The 18,548-nt window shown below is 39.2% G+C and overlaps 2 protein-coding genes across 2 annotated transcripts in view; one reads left to right on the forward strand and one right to left on the reverse strand.

Moving 5' to 3' along the window:
* tmtops2b (teleost multiple tissue opsin 2b) overlaps window positions 1-6,768 on the reverse strand; it is a 29,840-nt gene extending 23,072 nt beyond the window's left edge. Inside the window, exon 1 of the mRNA XM_004551285.4 lies at window positions 5,988-6,768. Coding sequence (XP_004551342.2) covers window positions 5,988-6,354 — 367 coding nt within the window. The 5' untranslated portion in view covers window positions 6,355-6,768. The remainder of the gene's footprint in view (window positions 1-5,987) is intronic.
* A 5,018-nt stretch (window positions 6,769-11,786) lies between these two features.
* Window positions 11,787-18,548, forward strand: part of uxs1 (UDP-glucuronate decarboxylase 1) — a 34,794-nt gene continuing 28,032 nt past the window's right edge. Inside the window, exons 1-2 of the mRNA XM_004551288.6 lie at window positions 11,787-12,553; window positions 13,146-13,173. Of these exons, the coding sequence (XP_004551345.1) occupies window positions 12,463-12,553; window positions 13,146-13,173 (119 nt within the window). The 5' untranslated portion in view covers window positions 11,787-12,462. The remainder of the gene's footprint in view (window positions 12,554-13,145; window positions 13,174-18,548) is intronic.

The following is an 18,548-nucleotide window of genomic DNA, read 5'->3' on the forward strand; positions in this document are numbered from 1 at the left end:
CATTAGAGAATGCAAGTGAGGCATAACTTTCTCAAGTATGGAATTTCATAAATTCCAGTTGTTGGCTTTTGTTTAATTAAAAAGGATTACAAAGGTGAACGATAAATTGTGAGTTTTGCTAAACTGAAAATGTGATTTTGTTGTAAGTTATATCAGTTTATTCCCAAGAAAGACATAATTGGAAAGTAACAGAGAATGTTTTTATTTAAGTATCAGACATGTTGGTTTTTATTGTAGGAAAAAGTTAAATGTCAAATATAATCAGAATATTAAAGTTCTAATGAACTTTTAAGTTCAGCTAACTTTTATGTGTTTACCGTGATTAGTACGGTGGCCCTGAGAAGCCAAACAGACTGCAACTTAAGAAAACACCAGCAATAAGAAAAACGCTGCAAAAGCACACAAAACACAACGGAAATAGGAAAAACAAAAACAGAAATGGGAAAAAACAGATTTCCAAAAGCACAAGGGAAGTGTTTCTGAGGAGACAATAACCCGACGGACCAGTTGCAGAAACCAAAATATGCTAAGAATTGCACTGGGAGACACTTAAAAGTGGAGGATTTATCGGTTTTGTGAGGAAAGAAAAGATGAGAAGTGTGTTAGTCTAACTATTAGCCTTAAAATCCGTCATCAGTAATATATGAATCATGATAAAAACACACCTACCATGTTTTGGGTTCCTGCAACTGGTCCGTCAGGTTATTGTCTCCCCAGAAACACTTTCCTTGTGCTTTAGGAAATCTGTTTCTTCCTATTTCCGTTGTTGTTTTTCCCATTTCTGTTTTTTCCTATTTCTGTTCCCTCCCTGGCATCTACAAGGATATCTACCACCAGGTTTTTGAGATAATAGTCTTGTTTAAAAAAAAGAATCTTCCTTTCATTAGTCATGAAAGAAAGTTCATGAAATTAATAGAGCTACTTTCAGCTGCTCTCTTATTGACGGCAGGTCACCACATGTTTAATTTGGCAGATTTGTACACTGGATGCTCTTCCCGAAAGGGATTTGTGTCTCCTCTTTATATCAGAGCAGAGATCTTTCACTTGATAAACCAATATGTAAATCCCAGTTAATAATTCATTAATGATCCTCCCAAACATGCTGTTTTCTGTCATAAATGTATTTATTTTTCCGGAAAATTCTGTTCACATGTGATTAAAATCAAAGAAAATGCAGTAGTTTTGAGGTAAAACTGTTAGTAAGTTATATGACTTTGTTAGCTACTTTACAATGTGTAGAGAGAAGGAAACATCAATCCCCACTTACTGCTTTTAAGCTAAAAAGAAAACAATGATTACGAAAAGCAAAACTCCTTTAACTCTTGATTTAACTCTAAAACTCAGAATAAAACTTTTATTCTCTGGCTTTTAAATCCAAATTAGTTTTGACTATTTTTCTTAGTGCTACTTCTTCTTCGGGTTTTCTCTTTTTTTTTTCCTTCATTAAATTCTGTCATTTTGTTCTACATTTTTGTGTCATTTGATTATTTTATATATAGAGCTTGTCTTTAAATGTGCCATAGAAATAAATTTGACTTTGACTATCAAAATCTTTATGTTTGGGTGTCTCTTAACACAAGTTGCTTTATCTTCATTCTGGGATGTAGATCGTTGATCTTCATTACAGCCATTGTTTTCTTAAACACACTGCCTCATTTACTCCCATGTGATGCATTTGCACACACACACACACACACACACACACACACACACACACACACACACACACACACATGCAGCATATACCTAATCATGATATACAGCACTTACAGCTTGCAACAAAAGCATCAGTAACATCATTATTCTTACAAGGTTCTTACTCAAGTGGTGTAAGCCAGTGATTTGTAGGGTCGCTTAAAAGCTTTAAGAAGTCAGGTTAAGTGAATGTCAGGCCCTTGAACAATAAACAGACTACACCCTGTGTATTGTCCTTTCTTCTTATCAGCTGTTTACTTGAGTGTGTGCAGATCACCGGACTTTTAAAAGTAAAACATTCTTCCTGCTCTTTGTTGTCACCCACCTTCCCACTCGTGTAGCGTAAGTACAAGACAGGAGTCAGAACACCGAAACAACTATACTTCAAAAGTCTTTAGGAATACTGTAAGTTCTTGTAATGTGGTCATAATGATGCTTTGGAAAAAATAATAAAATGTATTATTTCAACATTTCTGTTTTCTTTCTACTTTCTGTACAAAAAGACAGCATGACTGTCTATGTCTTGATTGCTTTCTCTATCTGTATATGATGGTTTGCCTAGCCCTGTTTTTAATTTTACCCGTGTTTGAAACTAGCCTCAGGCCAAGAAAAACTGTGATCTGTTATGTTGTGCGACTCTCTGGCAGTTATATATATTGAATCAGCCCTTATGCTGCCTCATATGATGAAGGAATAACAGGGAGATGATAATGGCAACGATATATATAGAAAGAGAGAAATGAACAATCAGTGTATAATGGTTGCTGACACTCAAAGCGTTCTGCCATCTTCAAGCGCACACTATGTGACACTGACGGTAATGGTCTTTTAACAAAACAGCGACTTGGGAGAACAGGATGTACTGGACGAGGTAAGAGTGTTTGATCATTGGTACAAACATATTAACATCCTGCACACATGTCATATAAGTATAGGAACAATGTATGGTGTGAAAGAGCATACAGGTTGCTTGTGAATACGATTTCTTACAACAACATATTAAGAAATGTTTAACAAAGAAGCATAAGACCCACATCAGAGACTTTATTAGGTACAACTTGTACCAGGTTGGACCTAATTTTGCCTTCACAACTACCCTATTTATTTGTGGCATAGATTTTAACAAGGTGTTGGAAACATTCCTGAGATGTTGGTTCATTGTGACATGACTGCATCACACAGTTGCTGCAGATTTGCTAGCTGCACCTTCATGATATGAATCTTCTGTTACACCTCATCCCAGAGGGGCTCTATTGGATTGGGATCTGATGACTGTGGAGGCCATTTGAGTATAGTGAACTCGCTGTTATGTTCAAGAAACCTGTTGGAGATAACTTGAACTTTGTGACATGGTGCATTAACCTGCTGGAAGCAGCCATCAGAAGATGGATACACTTTAGTCATAAAGGGATGACCACGGTCAGCAACAATGCTCAGGCAGACTGTGGGGTTTAAACCATCAGTTGGTATTAAGGGACCCAAGTGTGCTAAGAAAATAGCATTACCCTACCAGGCTGAACCACTGATAGAAGTCAGGATGGATCCATGCTTTGATATTGTTTATACAAATTTTTGGCCCCACTATCCGAACGCTGCAGCAGAAATGCTTAGAACAGGCAGTGTTTTTCAATCATCTATTGCCCCCTTTTGCTGAATCCATGTGAACTGTAGCCTCAGTTTCCTGTTCTTAGCTGACAGGAGTGAGACGCGTGTTTTCACTGGACATCTTCTTTGTCTCAGTTCATCTCTGCATAGAAATGGTTTTGTGGGAAACTCCCAGTAGATCAGAAATACTCCGAGTCATCTCGAACAAACAACCACGCCATGTTTAAAGTCATTTAAACCAACTTTCTCTATGCTCCCCGTGTTAAAATGTGTTTACAAAATTGTAATTCCTCTATCTGTGCGTGCTTGCATGCATGCATGTGTCTGTGTAGAGGTGAGTGGGTGGGTAGGTGGGGTGGGGGGTGCTGGGAGTTTGACTAACAGTATGGCTGCTCTTTGCATTCATATTGGCAAACTTTATGTGGCAAATATTTTGTATCTACCGACTTCTGTCAGCTTTCCAGCATCTTCTCTCTTGACACCAGTAAAATAAGCAGTGAGCTGTTACCATGCTGGTTCAAGTTTTAAAAATGCAGAAGCCCAGGGGAGAATAAAGTCAAAGCACGCTGCTGACTTTAAAACATAGCGTGAAGACAAATGAAAATTCACCGCCTCAACATATCCTGCTGACATATCCGGTTTTACAATACACAGAAGGTAAATGAACAGATGTAAACCAGCACACAAGCACCGGCAGAAGGAAAACACCACCGTCAGAGGATATGGAAACAGAGATAAGTTAAAATAATACATATTTCTGTATTCATGATAAGAGTCTAAATATCATTTGTGAGGTCAGATGAAAATCTGTAAAAGTATAATAAAAAAAATGCAACTGAAATGAAAAGTAATTTTACTAGCATGAGAACAACTCGGTGTATATAATTTTATTAATTCAACTGTGAATGTGTAATGAAATCACAAAGCAGGAAGTCAACACTTGAGGGAAGATGAACAACTTTAATAATTGATCAACGCGTTTCAGCTTGTGGCCTTCATCAGGGTCAAGAATGTGTAATGACAAAAGTTTGAATATCAACAAGCATAAAGTAAAAGCATAAAAGCACTAGATCATCTAAAAAGCCACAACAAGAATGAAAATGAGACCTACACTGTACAAGGTCTCGGCAGCTACTGAGTGTGTACTGAAGTCTGATCATTTATGAGACTCCTATAACTCAACCTGAGTTATAGGAGTCTCATAAATGATCATTTCCTTTTTCCTACACACAGCTATAGTAGCATGAGAGTCCAGTGACATTTATAGGCTTTGTGTTTCCATTGTGATAAACAGGAAACGAATCACATACAATGGATCATGCTTATTAGCATAGCACAAGCAGTTTGCACTTTGATTTGAGTTTATTAACCACACTGTAAAAGACTAAAGTGGGTGAGTTACGTTCCAGCAATTGTGTCAGAATTAACTTTCCTTACCAAACTGTGGCAAAGACATGAGCCTGACCCCAAAAAGCAATCAACACTGGGCAAGCCAAATGTAGGAAAAACGTTTCCCCTCCTAACATGAAAACACGAGATTGCCCTAAATCTGTCAGACAGAAATAAATACAAATGGCTACAGTTCCAGAGTTCATATCCTCTGATAAATGCGATGAGGGTCAGTGCATCCAGGTTGTGACACTACCACCTCCTGGTGGATGAACTACACAGTAAAAGTGCAAAAAATAAAAAATAAGTCCGTGTGGGGGCACGGACTTAAACGTCATTAAATAAATCAGTATGCAATGCATTGTGTGACAAACTGTAAAATACAAACTCGTTTTTTCACTCTTCCTTGAGCTCAAACCAGCCAGATGTTAAGAAACGCTGGAAAGCTCATGATGTTTTAGTTTAATACGAGAGGGGATGGAGGGCTCATGAACAATGTAGTACAATAATACTCAAATCTGACTGCAATCCCCGTTCCCTCTGGAGACAGAGGAAGAGAAGGTCAGAGTGCAGCGCTGGACCAACTGGCCAGTGTGATTGGAGATACGCTCCGGGCAGTGTCTGTCGATAAGCAGACTTAAAAAGAAACGCGATGGGCTGTACAGACATGAAACCCGCAGGTCTGAGGTCAGAACCAGTGTCACCGTTACATAATTTGTTTACCGAAAGACATCAACCGTCAAATGTACTTCTCTTTGTTCAGTGGACAGACTTTGGGTCACAATTCTTTGATAAAAAAAAAAAAAAGAAGAAGAATCTGGATCCATCCAAAGAGCGCTTGTTTGATTATCTATCAGGCTCAGCTATCATTATATGTACAGATTCTTATTATTATGCATTATTATTGTGAAAGCTGCTACTTGGAATAATGACAGAAACTAACCATTGTGCAAACAATCCAAGTTAATGAATACCAATGGCTTTATTAAAGCGAAGTAATTTAAAGAGGGAGTATCATGGTCTACTGAAAATATTATTAATCCATCCCCATCAGCCCCGATGACTCTTACGCAGACAAACACAACAGAGCGAACTAATAACTAATTAAATTTGACGATGTGAAATAAAGCATATTTGCCACAACTTTGACTTCAGTGTCTCAGTGACTTATTATAATACATTTTGCAAAAACAGCAGATATTTCGCACAGTTTTATTTCCAGAAATGTAAAACGGTGCATGAGTTGACAAATACCACAACATCCCAAACTTTGAGCTGTTCAAAAAAGCAGAACTTACCAAAGCAAGAGTTGATGAAGCCGTACCAGCTGCAGCCGCTGCGCCCCAGCAGCCACTTTCCGCGGATGCTGGAGGCGAAGCTGAGAGTGGTGCCGAACAAACACACCAGCATGTCGCTCACGCTGATGTTCAGCAGCAGCATGTTCACCGGTGTCCGCAGCTTTTTGAATTTGCAAAACAGCAGCAACACAATGAAGTTGTTCAGGAAGCCGAAAGTCATGATGAAGCCCAGCACCACGGACAGCACCACAAAGCCCGCCGGGGAGAGCTTCGCCGAGCCCGCCGGCGCGTCCAGCAAATCTCGGTCATCGCTCAGGTTGAAGCTGTAATTCAGACCAACCTGACCAGAAAACATGCCGCCGTCCATTCAGTCCATCAGTTTCTCTTCACTCTGGAGCTTGCTTCACTCGGCAGCGCTGGTCACATCGCGCATCTGTAAAGTTTGCGCGTGTAGCTTCCATCTTACTCCATGCTCATGTGCAACAAACGCGTATTCCTCCGCTGATCCTGAGAGCGATCACCTGGCTGCCGACTCTTAGAGAACTGGCAGGAATGTTAAAAAATACATTGTAACCAAAAAGTGTCACCTTAACGTGACTTTAACACAACGCCTCCTCCGCTTTCACCGCGTCTCTCCGCGAACCAGCTTGACAGTACGCGCTATTACATATAATTTGGGCAATCTAACAAAATTCATCCCAGTTATCAAGTTACTTTCCACAGCAGTTTATTTCTCTCGTCTTCAAGTTACCACTTTTAGACTGGCTGTAATCCGCGCTCGTAGCGGAGACTCTTGTGCCACCAGTGGTGTTATGCGATTTGGGCTCTGCGCCAGGACTTTTAAAGGCAGGGCGAGTCTTACATCACAGGGTAGTGGGATGCTTGGATCCACGGGTGGTGGTGGGGGGTGAGGGGGGCTTTATATGCGTGTCTGTTTGTACATATATCTTTCTGAGGACCTATTTAAGTTTAAATAGGGTGTGCGGAAATTTAACGCAGCTGCTGCTTTTCCGCTGTGGGGCTTAATGTTGAAATTAGGTCTGGGGGTAGTATAAGGCTTTTATTTATGTCTGTGATGGTCACGTTGAGGGCAAGGGTCTTGGGCAGGGATGTCAAACTCATTTTACATCGTGGGCCACATACAGCCCCCTATCTTAAGTGGCCCTGGCTTGTGGAAGACCCCTAGCTGCACATTTTACCCCTGAGATATCTCAATATAAGAAGAGCAATTTCAACATTACATCTCAGTTTTCCTACATCATAAAGATTTTGCTGTAGTAAATGAGCTACAGCTGTCTGTGTGATTCTTTGGGTTTAAATGATAAGAAATGTGTAAACTTACAGAAAAAGATTTAGTGGTTCATTGCTTACACTGTAGTTATAAAGTGGAAAGTTTGTGTTAATTCATGAAAAATCCCCCTTTTTATTTATTACGTTTTTAATTTATTTTTATCCTGGACATTTTATAAACAGAAAAACACATTTATATAGTAGATAGTGGGGGGGGGGGGGCAGGAACCACTCTGCCATTTAATTGTTTATCTTTGACTTTATTACTATACTATGAACAACTGTGGGGGAAGGGTTAATCAGTAGGACATGGGACCTGTTTGAGACCCCTGATCTAGGGAATTTTTTTTACATTTTATTTTATTTTACAATTAAATCTCATCTTTGGATGGACAACAACTAAGATGTTGCCCTTCATAATTAGGGCAGCAGGCTATTTAAGGGAGGACATAGTTTAGGGATCCAGTTTTTGTAGCTAAGCCTGAGACCACTGCCAAGTGAAGTGCTCTAAATGTTTGCGTTTGATTTTATGAGGGGCATTTGAAGGTTGTGCTGACAAAGAAAAGAAAAAATGAAGCAAAATTTTCTGTTTGGTTCTCACAGTATCTCACAGAATGAAATGCACAGAGTCAGGCAGCAGTTCGGGTGATGAACATCTGTATTTTGGAACTTGAATACATGTATTTAAAGGGGACAGAGCTATGTCTCAATGTAAGCTAGATTTAGCCAGAAGGCTACTTTTCATCTGAAGCCCGTGACAGGTCAGACAAAAATGATAAATAAGCAATTTAGCACACAATGTACAACAATGTAGTCCAAACAACAAATACATACAATTACAACGCATAATAATACAATAACAAACAACAACATTAAACATTAATAATAATATTCCTGTAAGCCTATGTACAGTGTTTAATCCCAGGATAATGTGCTGATGATCAATATGAGAGCTAGAAGCTAAATGCTGTAACTCACTTTCTACAGAATCCTTTGCATAGATTGAAGATTTGCTGATTTGGACCCAGAATAAGGTTTTAAAAAAGCTGTTCCCCCCCACTGAAAGTTAGACTTCCATCTCCATCTTTGCTCATGTGGAACTCTCAGAATTATTCATTCATGGCTGTCTGAAACAACAACGACAACAACAAAAAGGGGGAAAAAAACATCAAAGGTAGAAAGAAAAGCATCTTTGTTGTTGTTTTTTGTGTGTGCTTAGAATGTAAAAGGGACACACACTCGAAAAGGCCAACAGGAAAATTTTATTTTTCATCCAGTGTTTTCCCCATAAGACTTTCAAGTGGGTTGGTAGACAATGGTCAATGAGGTGTTCACTTCAGGACCTGGGCAAACAGATTATCCTAAGCTGAGGGCTCATATTCTACCCAGTATTCAAGCACGACCAGGATATGAACTGTCTCAGTCTATATTTATCATAGCTTCCTCCTCCAGCAAGCCCTACACCCAGCCTTCATAAGTGGATCTAGATTGCCCATGAGTTAATATATAGTTAAATCAGCCATCAAGCGGGATGAAGTGTGTTATTTTGATGTCACTGTTGAAAATTTGCCTGCAAATCAAATGAATAAGAGTAAAGTAAATCCTCTAAAGTTTTAAGGACATGATAAAAAAAAAGAAAAGAAAAAAGATCTGGTCATTTATTTGACAAAACTTCAGCCAAAATGCATGTAAGAAATTGAGGTATTACCCTTGCTGTTTCCATATGAATTAAGAGGTTAAGTAGCAGCAAGATATTGCTAACAAAATGCACTTGATTTACCTGTATGAAAGCATAAGTTTTGACAGTTTGCAGGTCTGGAGCATTCAGGTGTTCGTGAACACAATGCCAAGGAAGGAGCAGTAATCTTAGAGTAATCCTTCTCGCAACTGTTTTTTTCCTCATCAGTATGGGAAAGGTTATAAGGTTGCTTCCAAACAATTTGAAGACAATTTTTAAGAGAATTAACAAGAGGAAAATGTTCAAGACAATGTCACAATCACGCTATGATTGGACCTTTCAGCAAATTTACCCTAAGGTCAGACCATGCAATATTCAGAGAAACTGCAAAAAACTCAAAAGCTATAGGTCTGAGACTCATGAAAGCACAATCAAGACAAGAGCAAACCACAAGATTTTTGGAACAATGTCTGTTGGATAAACAAGGCCAAAGTGAAGCTGGACACAAAGCACAGCACCACATTTGGAGAAAACCATATACAGCATATCATCACAAACATCTTATGTGAAGCACAGTGGTAGAGGGGGGTTGATTTGGGTTTGTGTGCAGCCACAGGACCTGGGCACCTTGTACTCTTTGAGTCGACCATAAACTCCTCTCCATACCAGTATACATAGTATTCTAGAGTCAAATGTGAAGCCATCTGTCTGACAGCTAAAGTTTTGTTGAAACTTCTTCATGCATCAGGACAATGAACCCAAGAACAGCAGCAATGTTACAATGTTGCCATAACCCAGCCAAAGTCCAGACTTCCACTTGACTGAAATGCTGTGCTGGGAGAGCTGTAGATAAACGAAATCCCACAAACCACAAAGAATTGAGGGAACACTGGAAAGAAGAGTGAGACAAAATTCATCATGTGAGAGACCGATGAAACCACACCGAAAAAGCTGCACGGGGAGCATTTTGGCTTAATTTTCATTAAATAAGTAATGACAGTGTTTTGTTGTTCATAATGAGACATTTAATCTGAAACAGCAAATGTCAGCTTCTTTGTAGTGGTAATGGAAATCAAAATAATAACTGTTGGGATATGAAGATATATCACAGACTAGACAATTTATGCCATATATATATATATATATATATATATATATATATATATATATATATATATATATATATATATATATATATATGTGTGTGTGTGTGTGTGTGTGAAGGTAACGGTGGTCCCCGTGATCGGAACACTAGGTGCGGTGACTCCCAAGCTAGGCGAGTGGCTCCAGCAGATCCCGGGAACAACATCGGAGATCTCTGTCCAGAAGAGCGCAGTCCTGGGAACAGCTAAGATACTGCGCAGGACCCTCAAGCTCCCAGGCCTCTGGTAGAGGACCCGAGCTTGAAGGATAAACCGCCCGCAGGGGCGTGCTGGGTGTTTTTATATATATGTATATATATATATATATATATATATATATATATATTAGGGCTGCGAAAAACGTCTATGTTTCATTTTACATTATCGTTTGTTCCGTGGTGTCGCAAAATAAACTGTTTATGGCAATATTTTTTCATCGTTTTGATGGTCACTGTAGTGGCTATATTAATTTCTTAAAGTTCTCCCTTTCTCTTATATTTAATATTACCACACTACAGATGGACAAGCACCTAATCACAACGACGGTAAAATCACCGCGTGTCCGCTCGTTTATTTTCCACATAAACCTTTCACAATAAAGCTCAAGATCCTGTTGAGACTTTTCAAAATAAACTGAATCACGTGGAAGACGCAGAGTATTTACGGAAGAAAAGCAAAAAAGAGCCTCAGGTGCTAAAAATAAACCTTAGACTCAAACGTTAGAACAGGCTTATCCCGCAGCACGCTGTGTAATAAATGGCTCCAGGTTCCATTTCAGATCTTCTTAGCCTGCACTTACCCACTTGATCTCTGCGCTCCTCCAGTCAGATGGTTTTATCAGTTCCACGCTCCCAGCTCAAATCTAGAGGTGACAGGGCTTTCTCCATTGCTGCCCCGAGACTCTGGAATAGTCTTCTCCCCTTCATAAAATCCTCTTCATCCTTGGAAGTCTTTAAATCGAATCTCAAGACCTACCTATTTTCCAAGGCTTTCGGGTCTCTTTGATATCCTTTTTTATTCTGTCTATTTGGTCTCTTATCTTATTGGATGATGTTGTATGTGCATATATGTTATGTTCACATATGTGTAGTTGTGCGTGAATGTGTACAGTTTTGTATATGTATGTGCATATTTGCATGTACATTATATGCTATATACTCTTACATGTCTTACAATTCTTTTTTAAAATGTTTTCTTTCTACTTTCATTCTTTCATTATATTCTCCCTTTGTTCAGCACTTTGGCCGACACTTGATGTCTTTTAAATGTGCTATATAAATAAAGATGACTTGACTTGAAGATGACTACTCACAAAGAAAACGGCAGCCGTTAAAACCTATGTCTATAAATGTGTGGTTTCATGCATCGGTTAAAATACTCGATTCCAGGTACACTACGCCCAGTAGTATATAAACAAGAACAAGTAAGCGGAAAATGGGATACAGTGGTTTAAATGGGAAACTCAACAAGGTTCACTTCAGACTGGAAAGTAGCGCAATGAATGAGCCATTGTGTGTTATGAAAAGAAATGAGTTTGGAACTTGAAAGCTACGCCTTCTTAAAGAATGGAATTAAAAAAAATACTACAAATAACAACAATTTGGGGAAGATATGTCTAAAATTAAAAAATAAAATTGTATATATGTACACACACAACATTTCACGAACGTCACAGAGGCTGCAAGAAAATCAGGCTGCTTAATCGAGCATCGAGCAGTCGCTCATCTGTTATTCCTTGGCCCAGGCGAGAGGAGCAAACTTCGACATTTCAGTGGGGTTAAAATTAGCGACTTATTTATTCTCGCGGTGCTTATTCGAATATGAACGTTAGCCACGGCTTATTTCTGCTATTGTTTCAATGACAGTTATATTTAGTTTAGAATCTTGTTATACAGGCGTAGCTTAATGTGAAGCTAACGGCTAACTGTCCGTAGTGTTATCAATGCGTTACAGTAGTTTGAAGCTGTGTGATAGTCACATCCGCGTACGAAAGAAGTAGCCATGTACTGCAGCTAATATGACCGCCTTCTCCGTGTGGGTATAAATGGGGTCAGCGAATAAGTTTAGGCGTAGTTGTGAACGTTGACACTCCACGGTTTAGATTGCCACCTTTTTGTGTGCTACCTGTGCGTGCGCTGCTAGCCACGTAAACTGCTCCCGCTCGGTGTTGACGTAGCAGGACGTAGCATCTGTCCCTTGCCTGCCCCGCCAGGCTACACTTTCTGTGAATTTGTGGTGCCATCGCCAGCCTGTCCGCCCAGTAAAACCGAGACACACCGAGGACATGAACCGCTGTAAAACAAAATGCTATAGCTGGACCTGAACGTGCGGTTCGCTTGTTTCCTGGTCCTGCTGCATTGAGCGGATGATGAAGCGGATCATCTGGATGATATCAAGCTTAAACAGAAGAATCATGAAGCTGCTTTTTGCCCTCGCTTTGATCGCCTATATTGCCTGTAAGCGTACGATTTTTAAAAAATCTTTTATTCTTGTCGCCAAGTTGCCATCTCTACAGTTTATTTTCACTCATGACAAACTGTACTCGTGTGACAACAACCAACTGTTGGGTGGCCAAGCCCCCCAGTCCTCTAGTCCTCCAGAGTGCACCTTTCAAAGGGTAGACTGCCTACAAGTCGCCCCCTCTGGATGTTTTTGATTTCATATAATTGTTTCTAATGCCTTTGGGAAATTTAAAGGATATTTTAGGAATTAATCTGAAAAATTGACAAAGTAATGAGCAGGCTAATTAATACTGAGAATAAACATTTGTTGCAAGTGTTCAGAGATTGGACACAGTCAAAATGTGACAGTTCTAATAACGACACTAACTGCTATAGTAAGTTCATTGCTCAGTGATTTCAGATCCACTTGTGAAACTGTACAGCAGTAGTTGAAAAAACAATTGGATCAGTTTTCATTACTTGTTTGTCTTCAGCGGTTTTTGTGTTTATCATTGAAAGTCTAGCTGCCTCAATGTGGCACTGCTCTGTTTATTCGTATTGCATTCATGATGATGCCATTATTATGTGTTCTCTTTCTCTCTTTTAGCTGTTTGGGGAACATACACCAACATGAGGTATAGTAATTCATTTATCTTCTGCTTGAAATCATGTATAATCATATAAAAGAGAGTTTTCACAGAACTCTGTGCATTCCTTTGGGAGAACTGAGTACACTACACACCCCATGATTCAGTAGCTTGTAAAACCAGCTTTAACAGCAACAATTGAAGTAATGGCTTTCTGTGTGACTTTATCAGTCTCTCATATCAATGTGAAGGAATTGTGGTCCCACTCTTCTTTACGACATTGCTTCACTTCATTCACGGCTGGGAGCATTTGTTTATGCAAAGCTCTCTTAAGGTTGCAATAAAGCATTTCACTCAGGTTTAGGTCTGGACTTTGTCTGGGTGGTTGGAACACAACACCCCTTGCTCCACCCTAATGTCCAAGTTATTCTGCTGTCGATTTGGTGCTGTTCTAGGGTTCATGGACCAACTGCTTCACCCAGTTTCAGCAAGGCTTTATCTGTCAGGCAGATGGTCTCATATTTGACTTTAAAATACTTTGGCATACAGAGGAGTTCATGGTCGACTCAATAACTGCAAGGTGCACAGGTCCTGTGCTGCAAAACAAACCCTAATCATCAGCCCTCGACCAACATGCCTGATTGTTGGTATTACATGTTTGTGCTGATAGGCTGTGTTTGGTTTTCTCCAAATGTGGTGCTGTGCATTATGGGCAAACATCTCCACTTTCTTCTTGTTTGTCCAAAGGATGTTGATTTTTTTTTTTTTAATGTCTCTGAGTATTAAATGGTCTGACCTCGGGGGGAATTTGCTGGTATGTTCACTCCCAGGAAGATCATAGCATTATGTTAACACACGCCTGACTCCTCCAGATCAATGTACGGCTTCTACTTACTCTCTTAATTCCTAGAAGTAAGGGTGTACTTTGTTTTGCAGAGGACTGCGCAGCATCCTGTGGATTTTCTTATCAATATGACTGTATGATTGATGATAGTCTGTTTAAAAAATACACGTTTTATTTCCTTTGTTTTGCTTCTAATTCTGACACAAACTGCTCTGACTGCTTGTAGGCCCAAAACTTTGGGGGGAAATATTGATACATTTATTTCCATTATTTCTATGTTGTAGAATAATAGGTAAAGTATTAGAACTGTAAAATAACACAATTCTAAATGGGGGGGAAAAGGAAATGCACCTGCCGTTTGTCTTCATAACAGGTTTGGAAGCTTGGATTCTCAGCCATCTGGCAGCTTTTGTAGATACTCGCATTACAAGTTTTTCCACCAGTCGCTGCTGCCCAACTTAACTAACAAGTAAACCTGGTTTGAGGCCGAGAGGAGACACAAACTCTGCGTCTGGGGATCAAAAGCTGGTTTACTCATAGTGCTGGTCCCAAGCCTCCATAATGGGAATGGCAGCTGATTAACCCATGACCAATTTGCCCGTGTGCTGTGTGTGAATATAGTATTGTACCTAATGCGTCACTAATTTACTGGCCAGGACAACTCTGTCTGTCTCATAATGGTAATGTAGTAGTTGGTAATCTGAGAGGGTAACAATCTGCTTTTTCCTTTATTCGTGCATTTATGTAATTTCAGAGAGAAACTATACTGAGATACTGAACTGTTGTTCAGTCCTCATTAGCTCCAACATGACCCACTCAGCTGTCAGCATTATTTAAAGTGCTCAAAGAACCTGAGACAGATACAGTAGCATTATTGCCATCTAAAATGGTTTTGGATGTGTCACTACAGTGTCACAAACATGTAAAACATAAGATGAATTATAACATACTGCTTTTCATTTTTAGTTTGATTATATTTGTACAAAAGTACAATAACTTTAAGCATTTACATTGAGACTTGAGGTAAAGTGAACAATAGTATCTGTAACCTGTTGCAGCAGGTGTAGAGCCATTAAAAGGTCAGTGTTTTATTATACATATACAAAATGAAATTTCCATTAATGAAAAGATAAAAAAAAATACTTGTGTACTGTTAATTATAGTTATTAGAGCAAAAAACATCAGCCAAGTAAAATTGAAACTTGTTGTTCTCCCATATTCACACAGCCATAGGAGCCTTATGTTTTGTCTTAATAAAGCAGAACTGCTTTATTAATTGAAACCTTTGTTTTACACCATAGTTTATTACTGACTCTGAAAAAGTGCACAACAGTCACTGCAGTGATTGGCATTTTGCTTGTTAATGTCATCATTGCAATCTTTTAGATTAAATTAATAGCTGTTTAAGAGCAGTCAGTGGGGATTTTATACTGCATACACGGTTTAGCAAACAGCAAATGAATGAGAACGGAAAAGTATGATAAACATTCATAAAAGTTATGCTTGGTCTTAGTTGATTGCCATACTTGGGCGGTACAGTGGTTAGCACTGTTGCCTTACAGGAAAAATGGTCTGGATTGACTCTTCTTGTTGGCCAAGGCCTTTCTGTGGAGTTTGCATGTTCTCCTTGTGGGTGCCTTAACTTCCACCCGCAGTCCAGAGACATTAGTGATTCTGAAATGGTTGTAGTTGTGGATCCAATGAATATAAAGCATTCAAGTTCACAGCATGAAGTACTCTATGAATGTGTTTAAAAACACACACACACACACACACACACACACACACACACACACACACACACACACACACACACACACTCTTTCAGTTTGAGTAGCTACTGTGGGGAAAAGCTCAATACTAGGGCAGCCACGATTAGTCTAATAGTCACGATTACGTCGACTATTAAAATCGTTGACGACTAATTTAATAGTCGACGCGTTGTTTGAAGCTTTGTAAGATCCCGAAAGACGCAGGAATAAGTAGTAGGATTTAAGAGTGTAATAACGGGCTGAATCAGAAGATGGTAGCACTGCATGTCCAGGGATGCCAGCTGCCGTTAAACCCCCGAAGAATAAGAAGAAGCAGTGACCTCCATCCTTCGGAGGCCGCATTTGTAGGCCAATTACGTTACAGTGACGCGGCCTTGCCAATTCCAGTTTCCAACAATGGCGGCAGCTACTTAGTTTTAATATTACTCTTATTCTTTCTGGTTCACAAAATAAACTGTTAACATATTTTCAGGCGAGAATGTAGCTGTGTAAACTTCAAATATCTGCTCAGTTTATCAAGACACCACATATTTTCAAAAGCGCTCCAATGTTTTCGGAGACGTCTGTTACCCACCAGCTCGATAGCTAGCCGGGGTTCAAGGCTTACTAGAGCTGGTGAGAACACCGGACTCCCAGCCTATAATTTTCAAACCCCCGTGGTCTTTCGTTACTCAGGTTAAACATGATATATAAGTCAGCTAATTTAAAAATGTTATTGTTTGGCTTTTTTCAGTGTTTTATTTGTTCCTCAGTAAATTGGTTTGGCTGAGATTAAAGTTATCGTTTTTACACAGCTGAATAAATGTCAAACAGAACTGATTAAACAGAAGTGTGAAATGGTAGAGAATTTACTCCAGTGTCCTGTTATATTTTACATAGAACAGACGGCCAAGTTTATTAAACTCCACTGAGACATCTGCAAATTTCATTAAAAGTTTAATAAACAATCATCTTGTCTTTATTTTTAGTTAGCAAATACCTTAAACACTTCAAGCTGTAAGCTATCAAAATAATCGTTTGTTGCAGCCCTACTCAATACTAATACTTTTCTTCCATTTGGATCAAATTAAAGTGAGGAGAATTCACATTTAGACACAATTAGATTTTTTTCCTTGTCTCCGCTGATGTCAGCAGTGCTCCCTCAGTTATGGGAAGTTGTATAGCTAGCCTTCTTTTGTGTTGTTTTAGAAAATGAATGGGTGAATGTAAACTGAGTCAGAGTAAACTGGCATGTAACCACTCGATGGGACTGATGTGTAAACACATGCTGCACAGCTGTGTGAAAATTAACCTTCAGTGATAGAAGACTGCTGTCAGTAGCACTGTTAACATTAGCCTCACTCGGCACATTAACTTGATTATCTGTACAATGTTTTGCATGGTTTGCCACACCAGAATTTTATCAACACTTTAAATGTGATTAGGCTATTGACAGATGTGATTGATTTCAACAAGCCCTATGAAGGGCTTGAAGCATAAAATGCAGAAAATCTGCGAGACATCAAGACATTTATGTAGATGTGTTTAATAAACTCATAAACATAAATACCAGCTTTTTTCTGTTTCAAATTGTAAACATGCCGAGGAAGCTTTTGTATTAGTAGTTGTGGCCAAATTGTTGTACTTCAAATGGGTGGGAAAAAATATAGCCGATGTAAATCTCCAACGATGCACTTAACACTAATCAGAATTGATAGCATTCCCCGAATGCTGGCATAATGTTTACTCATCTCTATAATGTCTCATTTTTTGCCAGAAGTAGGGCGTCTCATGAAGACGACCATTCTGCTCTTCTGTTTTGTGCTGTTTTATCTGTTTAATTAACCAGTCCTGACAAGTGTCTGTGGAGATCAGTCTACAATGTGTCATTACTCCATAATGACAGATGCTTATTGCTGCACAACAACAGGAATTTACGGTTATGAATCTACCGCCTTGTATGATATGAAATAAAAGGAGTAATATAAAAAAGGCATTCTACTCCTGGCGTTCTGAGGAGACTTAGCTGTCAGGAGTAGATTGAATTGTAATGAAACAGCTGCAGTGTGGTAGCGATGGTGAAAAAGCAGCGCGTAGTAAGATGTGTTAATCCTGTTCAAAGATGGTGGGTATGCTGGCTGACTTTGAAGTCAGCTATGCTCGCTTCCAGCTCTGTATTTTATTCCTGGATTGTGCTTGCTGTTCAGAAAAAAATATTTGTATTCCTGTTAAAAGATACCTGAGAGAAATGGTCTGAAATGCAAACAGAAGTGGAAGCCTTCTGCACTCAGGAAATATAGAAGTGCATAAAATAGTGACTGTGTTGCATCTCTCTCATTGTTGCTTTTAACTGCTTTTCTACATACATTTTTTTTTAGCTGTTGTAAAACAGCTTAAACGACTTATAAAGCTGCTCTCTGTAATCTTACTAGCAGACTATAGTCATAAGCTGCTTGATCTGATTATCCATACAAGACAAACATTTCATTGATATAATGTTATTTACATCTAGCGGTTCTGGCTCTTCAGCAGTGTAATTTACAGATGGGACTCCCCCCCTCTGAGAGCATTAGCCTAGCCCAAAATCCGGCTTCAAATTGGGCTGTGTTGTTTAGTCATCTGTGATGTTGTGAGAACAAACATTTTGCCTTTTGGCTGTTGTTGTGGTGTCAACCAAAACAGAAAATACTTGCATACTACTTCCCTTCAGTTGACATCAGCACAACGCAAAAGTAGAAAAAATGTTGGAAACTGAGCTTTTAGAGCAGTCTCAAGCCGGAGCTTTTGGCTCACTGGGATTATTTATGCATCGATATATTTGATCGCAA

The sequence above is a fragment of the Maylandia zebra genome, linkage group LG16 (assembly GCF_041146795.1).
Source record: "Maylandia zebra isolate NMK-2024a linkage group LG16, Mzebra_GT3a, whole genome shotgun sequence".
NCBI lineage: Eukaryota > Metazoa > Chordata > Actinopteri > Cichliformes > Cichlidae > Maylandia > Maylandia zebra.